Source organism: Gallinula chloropus (assembly GCF_964237585.1).
Source record: "Gallinula chloropus genome assembly, chromosome: 3".
NCBI classification, from domain to species: Eukaryota; Metazoa; Chordata; class Aves; order Gruiformes; family Rallidae; genus Gallinula; species Gallinula chloropus.
The window spans coordinates 60,406,652-60,422,539 of record NC_140087.1 but is presented as its reverse complement, the minus strand read 5'-3'; the positions used below and the strand labels follow the sequence as shown (position 1 = coordinate 60,422,539).

General features: G+C 43.9%; 1 protein-coding gene across 1 annotated transcript in view; it reads right to left on the bottom strand.

The window, feature by feature from the left end:
- Positions 1-15,665, bottom strand: part of HHAT (hedgehog acyltransferase) — a gene marked incomplete at both ends in the record, with an annotated part of 151,320 nt that extends 135,655 nt beyond the window's left edge. Inside the window, 6 exons of the mRNA XM_084261094.1 lie at positions 7,990-8,161; positions 10,238-10,450; positions 11,680-11,874; positions 12,454-12,567; positions 14,225-14,292; positions 15,572-15,665. Of these exons, the coding sequence (XP_084117220.1) occupies positions 7,990-8,161; positions 10,238-10,450; positions 11,680-11,874; positions 12,454-12,567; positions 14,225-14,292; positions 15,572-15,665 (856 nt within the window). The remainder of the gene's footprint in view (positions 1-7,989; positions 8,162-10,237; positions 10,451-11,679; positions 11,875-12,453; positions 12,568-14,224; positions 14,293-15,571) is intronic.
- Between the last annotated feature and the right edge of the window lie 223 nt (positions 15,666-15,888).

Sequence of the window (15,888 nt, the reverse complement as noted above, 5' to 3'; positions counted from 1 at the left end):
GGGTCATATTGTCAGGTTCAAAATAATCAGGCATTCAGAGTTTGTTTATCCTTTCTCTTATTTTGGCATACCTTTTCTCCTACCTCCTTTACATATATTCTACCAAACAAAAATACAAGGATTGCCTCAAATCAAAAACTCCACAAAAGAACATGGCTCTGCACAGGAGCACAAGCTACAGATATCCTAACATGCATCACAAGTTTCCAGATCCATTAATCAATCAGTAAAAGAATCATTATTGACAAGCTTTACATACCAGGCTAAAGCATTTTCTTCACAGCAGGACACTTCTGCCTGACAAGAGGCCCAAGACTGGATCTACTACGACCTTAGCGCGTTATTGAGCTCAGCAGGATGCTGTACTTCACCCTTGGGTAAAGCTTTAATATGAACATGCTGCAGGTAAAGCTTTCCTAAGAACATGACTACAGCAGCATCAAATCACCTCTGCACAAGCTGGCAGGTCAGCAGAGCTCTGCAGCCATTGGTAGCAATCCCATGTACACCAGGCCATCCTGTGCACCCACCTAAGGGCAAACTTCCCGCTCATACCTGCTACACTCACCTGAATTAACAAAAAGTGTCACAACTCAATCCTGTTACTTCAGTCTCTGGCCACTGAAAAAAAAGAGCATCATGCAAGAAACAGGAAGCACCCTAATTTCACTACTTGAACGAAAAACAATGCTGTTAATACCCAGGCTCATATTACTTGATGTTTTTCACTACTGCTCAGCAGTTAAAAGAGGTGCTGGCTCACAAAACAAAAGGGATGATGAAAGATTAGTACAGGGACTCCTGCTGCCCAGTTTCATACGCCAGTCTGGCAGTAGCACACAGGCAGCAAAAAACAAAATCAAAAACTGTGGAGGAGTGGCAGGAAAGCACATACTGCATTGTCTGCCCTGGAGGCTATGTGCTTCATTTTCAACAAAGTTGAATGGACACAAAGATCTCAAAATGAAGTTATTGAAACAAAACTACAGAGCTGCCTAGGGACTCCTGGTCAGGTGTGCTGGTCTTGGCTGAGATAAGAGTTGATTTTCTTCATAGTAACTAGGAAAGGGCTGCATTTAGGATTGGTACTGAAAACAGTGTTGGTAACATGGGTAGTTTCAGTTGCTGCTGAGCAGTGCTTACAGAGCCAAGGTCTTCTCTGTTGCTCACAGCACACCAGCAGTAAGCAACCTGGGGGTGCACAAGCCAGGACAGCTGACCCCAACTGACCAAAGGGACATTCCATACCATATGACATCACACTCAGCATATAAAGCTGGGCAAAGCAGGAAGGGGGCATTCAGAGTGTTAGCATTTGTCTTCCAAACAGGGGACAAATGACATCCACACAAGGGTACTGAGGAAGTTGGTACAAGTTCTCACCAGGCCACTTCCCATTATTTATGAGCAGTCCTGGGTGACTGGGAAGGTCCCAGTTGACTGGAGATTAGCAAACGTGACATCAGTCCACAAGAATGGCCAGAAGTAGGACACAGGGAACTATAGGCCTGTCAGTCTGACCTTGGTGCCTGAGAAGATAGTGACACTCAGGATGATGTGCTCCATGAGGCACATACAGGAAAAGCAAGCAATTAGGCCCATTTGGCACAGGTTCATAAAAAGCAGGTCCTGCTTGACCAATGTTATCTCCTTCTATGACTCAATGATCCACTTAGTGGATGAGGGAAAATCTGTTGATGTCCATCTGGATTTTACAAAGCTTTTGACACTATTTCCCACAGCATTCTCCTAGAGAAACTGTCTGCTCTTGGCTTGGATGGGTATACTGTCTTCACTAGGTAAAAAAACCAGCTGGATGACCAGGCCCAGAGAGTGGTGGTGAACAGAATTAAATCCAGTTGGCAGCAAGTCACCAGTGGTGCTCCTTACAGCTCTGTGCTGGGGCCAGTTCTCTTTAGCATCTTTATTAATGACCTGGACAAGGGGCTCAAATGCACCTTGAGAAAAAGAAGACCCTACAGATGGATCTAGATAGGCTGGCCAGATGGCCAACAGCATGAGGTTCAACAAAGCCAAGTGCCAGGTCTTGCATGTGGATCACAATAACCCCCAGCAGTGCTACAGCACCATGGGACATAGGTACCAGCTAGTGTTTAACCACAACATAAAGGCACAGGCAAGTCTGCTAGATTAATTACTTAAATCCAGAAGTTGTTTCAAGGACAGACATGCCTTAAAACCACCTACCTTGAATAGTCCCAAAACATCTATAGCAGGCATTTATATTAGTTAGTAAATATTTGCAGGAAAGAGCTCTTTGAATAAATCAACAGTTATCACCAGTAAAAAAGCAGTCATAAAAGTAGGTTGTCAATATTATCCAGAAGCTCAGGCTGCAGTTAAGCTTATGAAAAGTTTAGTTTCCTACCTCTTTTTAATAAAGCAGTGAACTATCTTTTAGCAAATAAAATCTTACTGAACTTAGATTTGTGTTTGTATTTCCAGTTTTCAAAACATACATCAAGATGCACAATATTTGTTCAGATTATCATTACCCTGGAGAACAAAAAACAAATCTCAGACTACTCTATTTTATTGCAATTTAGATGCACATATACCTTAATTTCAAAAGCAAAGCACTGCATACTTCTCCAAATGAATTTATAAATCCATTTCCTATTTATGTGTTTATTAGAAAGAGAACTGCACCACATCAAAAACAGCATTTTACACTCCACTTACAAGGACTACTCCACAGGTCTCACTTTCAAAGAGAAACTTAAGTAATATTTCTTTTAACAAATCAAGACATGAAACCACCAATTATAGATTAAACTCCACCTTTGAACAGATCATAGCATTCCAGATTGACTTGCAGACTGCTCATGAAAGTAAATACCCTTTTGAACTACTAGAGCCTAGTTAATAATTAAAACAATGATAGCTAATTGACACTAACTTGTGCATGCTTCACAGGAACTAACAAATAGCATAGAGTTAAGACCAATACACTAAATCCACAGAACAATCAACACTATCATACATGCATACATCTCAGATACGTCTCTTAATCAGACACCTCCAACAAAACATACATATACAGAACTAGTCATTTTTTTTCCAAATTACATTATCTATTAATATGCTGGATTAATCCTGAGCAACAATTGCATTAGACAACACATTTTCATGTACAACTCCACAGCTTCACTAGGTAGCCTGTTCCAGTGTCTCATCATCCTCACAGGGAAGAATTTCTTACTAATATCTAATCTAAATCCACCCTCTTAGTTTCAACTCATTAAAACATGTCCTATCACTCCACACCCTTGTAAACAGCCCCTCCAGCTTTCCTGCAGGCCTCCTCTAGGTACTAGAAGGCTTCAAAAAATTCTCCCCAGAGCCTTCTCTTCTCCAGGCTGAAGAAGCCCAACTCTCTCTGCCTGTCTCCATAAGAGAGGTGCTCCAGCCCCCTGGGTCATCTCTGTGGCCCTCCTCTGGATTCACTCCACCAGCTTCATGTATTTCTCAGACTGGGAAGCCCAGAGATGGATGCAGGATTCCAGATGGGGTCTCACAAGAGCAAAGCAAGGCAGAGTCACCTCCCTTGACCTGTTGGTCATGCTGGTTTTAATGCAGCCCAGGATACAGCTGGCTTTCTGGGCCACAAGGTGCACATTGCTGGCTCATATTAAGCTTTTTATCAGTCAACACCTCCACATCCTTCTCAGAGATGCTCTCACTCCATTCTCCACCCAGCCTGTAGTTGTGCTTGATGTTGCACCAACCCATGTACAGGACCTCACTCTTGTTCATCTTTCATGAAGTTTGGACAGGCTCACCTCTCAAGCCTGTTGAAGTCCCTCTGGATTGCATCCCTTCCCTCCAGTATGTCAACCTCACCACACGTGTGCAGTTACTCCTATACATCATTCCCTACACCTTGTGAGGCGGACATGAAGCTCTATTCAGATAAGCAGAGAGGAGTAAATGGTGCTAACCCCGAAGCCTCGTAAGGGAGGCAGTGTTTAACCTTCACATTTTCAGAATCAGACTTAATGCACAGATAAATTATCAACACTCAACACCCATTCCAGTTTCTTTATAAGTGAACGCACTCCAGAGTGAATTTTACCATTGATATTCTACATCACAGTGAAGGAAAGAATTGTTTCAATATAAGATATTTCAACTAGTTCTGTTGAGCTCCCTGTTACTATGTAAGTCAGTGAATTTGCCATTTAACTACAGAAGCCCAGAGAACACATGATGGAAAGGGTCAATCTACCTGCCCTTTATTCCTTTTCCAAGGCTTCACTACATACCACATCCAAGCATTACTCAACTAGAGTAGATGAACCTCTGATACGTCCCAGTGTGGCTATTCTGGTATGCTGCACTCCACTAGGAAACTGGATTACTGGAATCCATAGTGGCCTTTACTTTCAGCGCCTGCAAATCTTCATTTTACATTGTAAAGTACAAAGGCAGCAAAATAATCCAAGTTAACTTTAAAAACTAAGAATGAATTATCAGGGTTTCCATTACCATGGACTATAGGCCTTCCTGCTGTGCCATTAATTCTGAAAGCACCCCATTCTTTCAATCTGACCCATGCTACCAACATGAGCTGCAGCACTGACAAGAGCACAGAACTGCTGTAAGCACTGCATTTGGTGCTTAGTTACATAAGCAGAGTGCCCTGACACCGCTCAATACGAATAGTTAGCTACTGGCACAGATACAAGTACAGTGAAAGCAGACAATTATTTGTGACTCCTAGAAGACGCTCTCATTCTCCAAATAATAGCTTCCTGGGATAAAAACAATACTGTGCTGCCCAGCTGACATCTTTAAATGAATTCCATGTTCAGACATTAACATCCCTGCCACAAGCCAAACGGCCATACTTATTACAAACGTACACACAGTTTAAAAACCCAAACACCATGGATACAGTCCCATCCCATTCTTCATTCTATCCCTGACATGGGACCTAGCATTTGGCCATTGGAAAACCATACTGCTTGCTCTTACCTGGCTTTTCATATAACTCCTACCACAGGGGATCAACATCACTAAAAAGGATTTGAAGCCAAGGTGTTCTGCAAGGACAGGGGTGTTGGGATAAGCAGCTCTGAGAAATGAGCCATTTAGAGGAACACAAAGCCTGTCCCATGAGCAACCCTTAATACTGCACCGTCAGGTGTTCATCGTGCCTAGTGGGTCTCAGAGAGCAGTAATATCTTCTGCTGGGAGGCCACGGAGCCACTGGAGCCCATCACTATGAAAGAATACACAAACCAGTACAACCAGTGCAAGATTTCACATGGATTATGTGTTCTCTCACACTATCCAGAGGGTGCAGCTGAATGCCTTCCCCGAGATCCAGAGAGGGAGCAAGGTTCCCACTGCTCTACACAGAAAAGTCTAAGTGGAGCTGAAGCTATGGGTGATGACTGGAAATTGTTTATACCTAAAGTCATCTACATGAGTTAGTATTTGGATATCTAAAAGCACCTGTATCAAAGCTCTCTCTCTCACCACTTCCCTTTCCTCCATACTAGAAACTGACATTTCCTCTTGGAGGTTGTTAATGCTACCAAACACAGGCCACTAAGGAAACTGAGTACAACTGTGTCACTCAGCATGAAACTGCACTTTTCAGACCCATATGATGCAGCATTTTGTTAATGCACATGGCATTTTGTCTCCAGTACCACAGCTTGCTGTGATATAAAGTTTAGTATTCCGTACGTACTTTTTCAAAGGAAACAATTTGACTGTCAGGAGAAAGATGTCAGAATTTTTTCTACCATGTATGTGGCATGTAGGGGGATTATAGCACTGAGCAGGGGAGGAAATACAATAGGAAGTTATGTATCTATCTTCAGGGTATTCAGTCCATGGAAAATGTGAAGGCAACTGGCTTTTCCCCATATCGTGGGCAGAAATCCAGCTAAACATCTTCAAAACGTGAATTAAACAATACATTTTGTACTGTCTAGCTGAAGAGCTTAAATAAGGAACATTCATTTTTTTTTTCCAGCAGATTCTTCCAAATAATATGGAGAATAGTTTTAAGAAAGCTGCTGTTGTTCAGAGGGCCATTCAGCTAGGATTCCAACCATTTTTCATTTAAACCCTCCAAAATCCAAGACCCATAGTGCAGTAAAACACTTCCTTTCTCACTCTGATGTGCAGAGTATGCAACCTGCTGTCTCAGAGCAGCCTACTGACTACATCCTTCCAGAGCTCATTGATCCACAGGGCAGGAACATAAGCTGCCTCTCCTGGTGACTGCCAGGCACAAGTTCAGAAGTGTAAGGAAAGGAGCGAATCCAGGAAAACAGGGGTGGCCAGGAGAGAATTGAAGGTTCTGCCTTTACACAAACTACACATACATTGCCTTCAGTCTTCCACTGACAATCCTCAACACTCATCACCCAGTGAATGACCTTGAGACCTGCCAGTTACAAATAACACTGCAATTAGAAGATTGCTCAGATACTTCAATTACAGCACTTCCTCCATCTGCAGTACAATCAAAATGCGGGAAAGCATGTGCCACAGTCACCATCTACACAGGTTACACAGCCAATAAAGAGACTGTAGGATATTCAACAGGCAAAACAGTGAAAACAGGCTACAAAGCCCTCTGAGCCTTTAAGAGGCTATGTTTCTTATAACACCTGTTAGCACAGCTCACTTGGGTTATCCAGATCAAAAGGAGACTTTTACTAACCAAGGAGAAACTGTGCTAACTTTGACAGGCACTTCAGAATACACAGAACTAGGCATTTGCAAGTGAACTGGATGAAATGAGGTCGCATACACAAAGCTGGAATATTATATTCCAAATTCCATAGCCTTTCATATCCAGCGACCAGTACTTACATGCTCAGTAACACAGCAGTTTTGAGACAGACAACACCTGGAACTAGTTTATCTATAAACTGACATTTAAAAAGATTAAAAACTCAGAATCCACTTTTTAAACAGTGACTGAGAAGCATGAACCAGAGGCAAACCCCACTTGCTGCTCTCCATCTTGTCTTGCACATTTTTATACACAAAAATTACATTATGAAACTTAACATTAAGTGTGTGTGTATATATGTACACAGAGAGAGAGCACACACATTGCCCTCTACTGACCAGCGTCAATACACACACACCAGTCATCATAAATGTTCTCTAAGCAATGCCTGACAGGACCATAACAGTGTGTGTATCAATTCCTGTTACTTGCTGGTACAGCAAGAGGCATCTCCTTCAATTCAGCAGTCACCAAGGCATTTTCAGAACCAAATTTTTAAGGCCTGGGGTTTCTCTGCTTTTGTTCCTCCTACCTGGTGATACACGTAGGACAGTGGAAAAATCAAGCCAGCCACATGCACTGGTGGCTTATGGGGTAGCCTACATCCACCTACATACCAGCACCCCCAAGCTCTTGCCATTTTATGCTACATGCATAAGCGCTCTTTTCTCCCCAACAGTTCAGCATTTTAATGAAATACAAGGGAGCAGAGGGGGAAAACAAACAGGGAAATAACTGAGAGGCACTGACTGCTGCTTTCAGGCAACCTTGGTTGCAATTCCTTCCCTCTGCTCTTTTCATAAGTACTGTCATTTTAGCTTTCAACATGAACACAAACTAGAAACATCAAACACAGGAAATCAATAAAAACTTCCATTCTTAACATTTCCCCTCCTCCATCCCTGCATTAGAACTTCTAAGTGTCCACTTCAACTTTGAGGGAAAGCCACTCTAGAACAAGGTTTAAACACACACTTTAGACCAAGAAAAAAAATAGAATATTTTTAAATTGAGGAAGCATCTCAGTAAGTTCAGCTGTAAGCTTCTCAGAGGACCTTCACAGTGTATTAAGAGTCTGTAAGATCACTCTTCTGACAGGCCATAATGTACTACTCCTGAGTATCTACAGATGCACATAAGAGAGAAGTAGAATGGAGTTCTTGAAGTGAGGGGAGAAGGACCATTTCTGCTATTGTTTCTATACTCACCCAAGGCCCAGTATGATGCAGCTTCCAAAGGTGGGGTGCTGCTGTAGAGAGCATGGATATACATGAGGTGAATCATCAGCTCAGCAAGGCACCACCAGAAGAAAATACGAATTATGCCCACAATTAAGATGCTGAGATTAGTCTTCAAACAGAAGGCTTCTTGTCTCCTCATCTAAAGAAGAAATCCCAGGAGATTACATGGCACATAACTCTGTTTTACTCAAATACTCATCCTGAGAACTTATTTTTAAGTTTCACTAGCTATTCATTACTATAACTAAGAGCACTGTTCGACTACACTACTTGGAAATTCCTGACATACTGTTGAGGGAACCTGGACTGTCCATTCTCAGGCTCAGCAAGCAACAGAAATCAGCAGGAAGCCAAACATACAGTGCACTAAAAACTTGTACAAAACACCAAGTGCTGTTAACCTGAACGGAATCCAGACATGAGACTTAATTCCTGTAACCTGAGCAACCTCTGGAGATAAACACAGAATCAGAGTCTTTAAGGTTGGAAAAGACCACTAAGATCGTGAAGTCCAACTGTCTGTCCAATACCACCAAGTCATCTGAAGTTCAAAGAAACTACACCTACTAAGAAAGTTTTCCAAGCAGCAGCACAATCAAACAGAAACAATGACTGCTTACTCTTAAAATACCTCCAACTGCTACCAGCTGCATTGGCTTGATTATTTGAGAGCAGTTCTTCATTTTTCTCCCATAGCACTGCTAAGGTCAACAAGACCTACAATGCATGCTGAGCAAATGGCAGTTAAGTAGAATTTAACTAACAGGCAAGTAGGTCTGCAGTTGACAGGCTTCTAACAATGCCCTAAACTCTTTCACTGGCTAACCATAGGAAACACATTGCTATACTGTTATTTTACCTTCTTTCTGCAGTAAAATAGAATATGATCACATAGCATAAGACTGCCTAAAAATATGGTCGTGTTTTGTACACCTGTCATTGTGTTTGCAATATTGTCTTCTCCAGTCTCTTAACTAGATGAAAACAAGCATACAAGATAAGCAATCAAGCCATCTGCAAGGACAAAATCCCCTCAATTACAAGCACACATTACAGTAACATGCAGGGAGCTCTGCTCACAAACGAAGCGGGACACACATTTTAAAGGTTCATTTGCAGCAGCTAGATGCAAGCTTGGAGACTGCCACTTAATTGCAGGGCTTTGCACAACAAGCTTTCAAACCCATGACGAGAACTGCTATTCTCTGCTTCAACCCAGATATTCAAAGCAGCCACCAATTAAGTGTCAGTCTCATTTTTGCCTGGCAATGTATGCCAATTGCCAGCATTGGTATTGCACATTCCGGGCCATACGGCAGTTTGTCTCCATCTCCAGGACTTCTGCTTTCCAGCATCCTCAACAGGAGCACTCAGCTTCAGTTAAGGGGTTGTGCAGGTGGTCTTATCCAATAGCACCAGTAAACATATTCTTTTGTACACTCTGAATTAACTGCTGGACACTGCAAGCTTCAAAACCCTTCAGCCCCACTTGCCAAGGCAGAATCAGTTATAAATGCTTTTACTGAAATCAAAGTATACAGGCATGAAAACTCATTTTCTGTAGGTTTTTGAGCATGTTTATTTCCCCAAAGTATCTTCTTGAGGGAAAAATATTTGAGAAGGGAAGAGATTGACATGTGATATCATCCAGCCTTCAAAAACTATTTTACTCTTTCTATCTTCTCCAAGACTGTCATCTAACCAAACTCTCTCCCACCCAAGCACTAGGTAAAGACTTACTTTGATAACACATTTTGCCTAAACATAGTCTTAATGTTAGTTACCAGCCTCATGCAAGTTCAGTACTATGCCATGACTAGCATTACAAGCACAGACACCCAAGAGTGAGTTCTAACTACAGGCATGCAGCATACTTCACTTAGAGAAAAGCATGACACAGACTAACATTAGGAACCTCTTTTGTTTAGAAGTCTCATCTCATGCTAAGTAGGCAAATGGACACTATCAACTCAGCTACATCATGAAATACACCATTAGAACAGCATTTCAAGGAAAACAGGATGAAATTGTTTGACTTCCTATTTTCTCACGATTGGTATTAAAATAACTCAAGATGACTTAATCTATTCAAGTGCAGGACCTATGTCTAGATCTGGCAGCTGAAGACAGATCATCCACTTCAAAGGTTTTTCACCCAATTCACCTGAAGTGTAGATACACTGAAGAATCTGTGGGATCTTAAAAGCCCTGTTACCTGTTTACTGAACTCATCAAAATTCATAAGGGGTCCATTGTGGAACATGGGATAGTAAAACACATATGCCAGCATCCACAGGAATGAATGAGATGACTTCTGGGCAGGTCCATGCCAGCAGTACTCCAAGCTGAAGCTAGTGCAGAAGAGACAGCGGACAGATACTGTGAAGAGTAGCAGATAATACTCATTTTCTGTGTCATACCACTTTCTCTGCAAGACAAAAAAAGCCAGATCACAACTACATAACACTGTCTTCTATATGGCCAGACAGCAGATTCTAACTTTCGGGGTCACTATCAGCAGAAAGCAACTACAAGTGAGCAGTAAGTGCCTGGAATGGACATCTGAAGTGAACAGCACTACTTAATGCATCAAGAACAAGCACTGGCTATTGATGGGGGAAAGGCTTCCAGAGCTGCAACCAGCATAGAGACAACAGATTGACTTCAGAAGCTTATTAAGCTAAGAGTTTCTTACAGGAATGCCATTATCCCCCTTGAATTTGGGCTGGTAATACAATATCCAAAACTACTGACAAGGGATTGCTACAGCTGAAGCCAATGTCACATTTCAGATCTGGAGGGAATAAGTCACTCAAAAAAAGCCCAAAAAGATGTTACTGACCTTTTAATCAAGTTTTTAACACTCCCCCTCACACCTGTTTCCAACAACTAAAACATGATCACAAAAACCTTGGAAACATCAGCAGACAGTTGGGCTGATTGTATTTGTATTGCAGCCCTTTCCTCCTCTCAGGAAGACACAGATCTGCCTATGCAACATGAAGAGACCCTACCCATTCATCTCCCCTCCACCCTCCCCTGAGCATCAGAATAAGCCTCATAACACACATCCAGTTTCTCCCCTTAGTCCAAGTAAATGCAATAAGGACATTTTCTCATGACTGAGCAGCAGTTTCTCCAAAATCCACACTGCCCAGAAAAAGCCATCAGAGGAAGAGCAAAACTGAGCTTGCACCAGCCAGCTGTGAGCAAGCAACTCATCTAGTAAGTGTTGGAGAAATTCTCCCTTTCAGTGTTCTCAGAAGCCTGCAAACACCAACAAAGTACAGGCAGGGTTGACTAAACTTCTGGATATGAATCAAAAAACAGCACTTTAAACTGGTATGATCACAGCTCCAAAAAAGAAATTAGCTTACTAGTGCACTAGTAAAGTATTATCATACTCCAGCTCTACTGAACTGCAGTACTGCCTGACATGTTTCACCTCAATGCACCAGCCAGCACGACTGAGAAACAGGAATTTTCTAACTTGAGATGCTCCAACATGAGTCAATGCAGCTCTACTGCCTAAAATTTTTCAAGCCAACCTCTGCTTACATCAACTGAAGGGACAGGACTCTGTCATAAAGATAGCTGCCATAACGGACAAACACCACCATAATTAATCTGATGCTTAATTATTCCTTCTCACATTACCTTGGCTTCTTCCACAGCTGGTATGCGTAAAGTGGACAGCAGGATAAGGGAGCACATCCATGTCAGGAGTGACAGCTGAAACTGAGCCACTGCAAATGAAATAACTGCATGAAACAAAATGACAGCAAAGCCTTTGATTCCCAGTAACAGCCAGCAGGCAGCCATTCCATACACCATCAAGCACCACGGTTTATACTGTTTGAAAAAGAAAAATGAACAATTTTTAGTTTAATTATTTCTAAAGAAAAAAAGTACTCAATACTCAACACAGGGTCTATAGTAGCAACAAATGCAGTCAACAACAATATGAAACAATTCAGGGAAACCCAATTGTATGCATAAAAACGGAAAGGAAATTAAGTCCACAGCCTCCCTGATCTGTAGGGGAACACAGCCTTCCCCTTTTCTTTCCCAAACTATCAGGTGTGACACCACATGCCAGTCATTTCCCCACAATCACACAATCTTTTAGCAATCATGCCAAAACCAGAGCAGTTTCCACTTCACAGCCTTGGAAAGGAGTAACTACAACCTTCTCTTGTCCAGGGCAAGTGACAAAAGGTTCACAACACAGCATATGCTTTCAAGGGTTGGAGGCTAAAGTCTCCACACACAGGCCTAAGGCAAGCTATGTACTCGCTCTCTCCTCCACAGCATTACAGACCCACTCACACAGTTTGCCCCACAGAATGGGATTTCAGATACTAGATTCCCATGCCCAGAGTAAGCTGTCACCCACAGAAACTCCCTGCTGTGAAGAAAATCCATACATACCTTCTCCACCAAGATTCTGGATACTTGTGATACCAGCAGGTGACCAGCCAGAAGCCACAGTATACGTTCCCTTCCCCACTCAATCCAGTAGCTCCACTCAAAGTCCATGGGGTCCTGGAGGCATCAAGGGAACTGGTCAGTATGCATATCTGGCCATAACAGCATGCTCTCACAGAACAAGGAAACATCTCCATTACAAACTAGGTCTGTTACACACCACCACAGAACTCAACACCCAGGGAACACCTTGTTTCAGCAGTGCATCCTGATCACTTACAGCAGTGAACTCCAACAGCTACATCCAGCTTCCAAAGGTGTGGAATTCAGAAAAACAGCTTTAGATAGTGTCACGACTCCTACACCCCACACTAGCACTGAACCTGACCAAGCAGCAATCACTGCCATTCCCTGCAAATGCCACAAGGAGTTTTCTGACCACGAAGACAGGAAAGCACCATACCTCCTCCCTGGAAAACGAGGAACAGGCTGGTAACTACACAGAGACGCAACCTGGAACAAAGGGTCCCACTTCTCAGGGCTTCCCAGTCCAACATATACTTGCTTTGGTTCCCCATCAGGAAGCTTCTGAGAAAACAAGTTCGTCTAGTACTCCTTTTACTGACCATCTCTTCAAAACCAGCAAATTAACACCTCTACTTGCCCAAATCTTTTTGCTTTTAAGATTTTTTCCCCCTTTATAAAGAAAAACAAACCTGGTTTAGACTATACTTCTAACTCACATGAAGTTTAGTCAGGAATTTTCCTGTTTTCAACTTCTGCCAGTCTTTTAAGAAAGAGCTTTTAAGAAAGGCAACAAAGAAGCAAAAGTACTGCCCTCCCTGCACACACCCCTCACCTCTCCTGAGGGATTCTGAGACCAGCTCTGTTTTGCCTTGAAAAATCAAGAGCTTGAGTGAAAAGACATCTTGTTGGAAGAGAAGCTTCACTTTTTATTTCAACAAACTCTAGGTGGGATCAGGTCAAGTCAGGTCAGCTGGAGAGACAAGGTGTTTTTACCTAAATTAGGGAAGAGGAATCAGTTGGTAGTCCCACATCCCAGAGCACCACTAGAAGTTTACCTCCATAACTGCTTTACAGCTTTCTTGAAAGCAGATATCAAGGGCACCTTACCAGCAGTGATGGTGGGCCTAAACACTACTACAAGCATCCATTCCTGGTCTCATGTAAAGCATCCTCAGTATTAGTTGCATTAGTTGCACTTCTTTGAAAAGATACCAAGTCAAAGGCAAGCAAGGGGAGAGGCTGGATGGTTTAGGTTAGAGGGGTGCTAGGTTGTTGGGTTTTTTTTTTTTGGGGGGGGGGGGGGGGGAGGGGGAATTGGTTTTTATTTTTAAACACCAACCATCCTTCTTTAAGCCCTTATACCTCACAGGTGTTCTTCTCTGTGCTGAACTACAAGAGAGAAATACACGTCCACTGATGTTAAGCATTATCCAAACCACCCAGTGACAGGAAAAAGGCTACAGGAAATATCAAGGGTGACCACAGCTTTTTCAGACCAAACAGTAAAACAGGAGGCAAGAGTGACTTAGCAAAAGAAAAACACATAGACCTATTAGATCTAGACACACCTGGCAAGTGCTTTTTCCTCATCAGAACAACTAAACTTAACTATGGATATCCAAATCTGCAAAGTTACTACATACCTCTGAAGCTAAATCAGAAGCTCAGTTCATCAGAAGGCCTGGAGACACAATGTTAGCATTATTGCCACAGAATAAAAGATGCTGGTACCAGTCAGCCATCCTACCTTTTTGAGGCCCCGAAAGAGAGTCCCTGGTTCCAGCCCAAACCTTCTGTCCATTGCAGCTTCATACTCTGCAGAGAAGAAAAAAAAAAACTTTGCTAAGGACACAGCAGCCAGAGAAAAGAGACTGGAAGATGTAGCCTCTCCTGCTCAAGAACAACACATTCCCACATTGTTCCTGCCTATGGGGACACATCACCAGGCAAGCTGCCTGACCAGCCTTGTGGTTCTGTCCCACAGACACAAAGCTACTGATTTGCCCAGAACCTGTGCTTTGATTCCACCTTGCAACTGAGACGGTAGCTGATGGCGACCAACCTTTCATCACACATGACCTGCACTAATCCTTTTCCCCCCCGCCCCGTTCAGGGCTGCCTCGTGTCTCCCATCAGAGCAGAAGGGGCACACAGACCAGACAGCGACCAGAACAAAGCCACCTCTGGAGCCCCTATCCCCATGCAGCCTTTTGCCACCTCTGCAGATCTGTGAGACATGTGGATGCACAGCCCTGTACCCAATTTATGCAGCACTGCCCTCTCTGCTCTGCAAGAGCCTTTCTGGCACTCCTGTCCTTCTCTTAAGCACTGTTGAGAGCCAGGTAGGGTCATTAATGTAGAACACCTTGAGATTAAAGCCTAACACATTTCCCTAATGAGCCTCTCCAGCTATACTTTTATTAGATAACAGCACTTTCATTTCCTTCCAAATACCCACATGCCAAAACACCGCTTATTTTCATCTACAAATTGCATCAAAACTGTTTAACACCCCACTCTTACTCTGCACTACGCCACCCCACTGAACAAAGACCAAGCCACTGTGGCAGCTACCAAGAGGTTACACAAGGCACAGGCAGGTGTTTGGAAACTAACAGATCCCAAATCTGCACAGACATCCCAGTAGAGGAGCCCCAGATCTTCAGGCAGGGCAGCACCCACCTGCCCCATGGGCTCTCCAGGAGCCCCACTAGAAGGCACAGCTACTTCTGAATCACCCACCCCCCTGGGGTGGCAGGTGAGAGAACTCAAGACCAGCCAGGAAAACAACTCAACTTCCCTGAACTTCTCTGAGTGGCTGAGCTTCAGAGTCTCCCTGGTCAGTCCCCTGACAGCCAACTGCCAGGTCACCATTGCAAAGGACCTTCCCAGCAGCTGAGGCATTAAAACTTCGGGGCAAAGCCCTCAGCCCAGCTGGCACACAGCTGCTGCTTCCTTCCACAGGGCCGGTTCGCAGCCAGGAAGCTTCTTGCAGAAAAACAACGCAGAAACCAACGCTGAGAGGACAACTCAAGCCTCGCCAGCCACGGGCAGCGAGCGCCGCAAGAGCGAGCGCATCCCACGGCAGACTTACTTTGAGAGACCTGGTGCGCTTCGTAGAACGCGTACAAGTGAGAGCCCACGGCGAGGAGCCCATAGAGCCGCATTTCCCAGGCCGGCAGCAGCATCGTCCCGGGAGCTGCTCCCCCGCAAACCCCGCCGGCCACCTCCCTGCGGGGAAAAGGAGGACGGGACAGGTTCCCACGCGGAAGAGGGAAGGGCACGGAGCAGCAGGACGCGCCGCGCCGGGGGGCGCGGCTGCCGCACGCCGGACTCCCGGCGTGGGAGCGGGACAGCGGCCACCGAGCGCACTCCAGGGCCCCGCGCTACCGGGGCCCTGCAGCGAGGCGG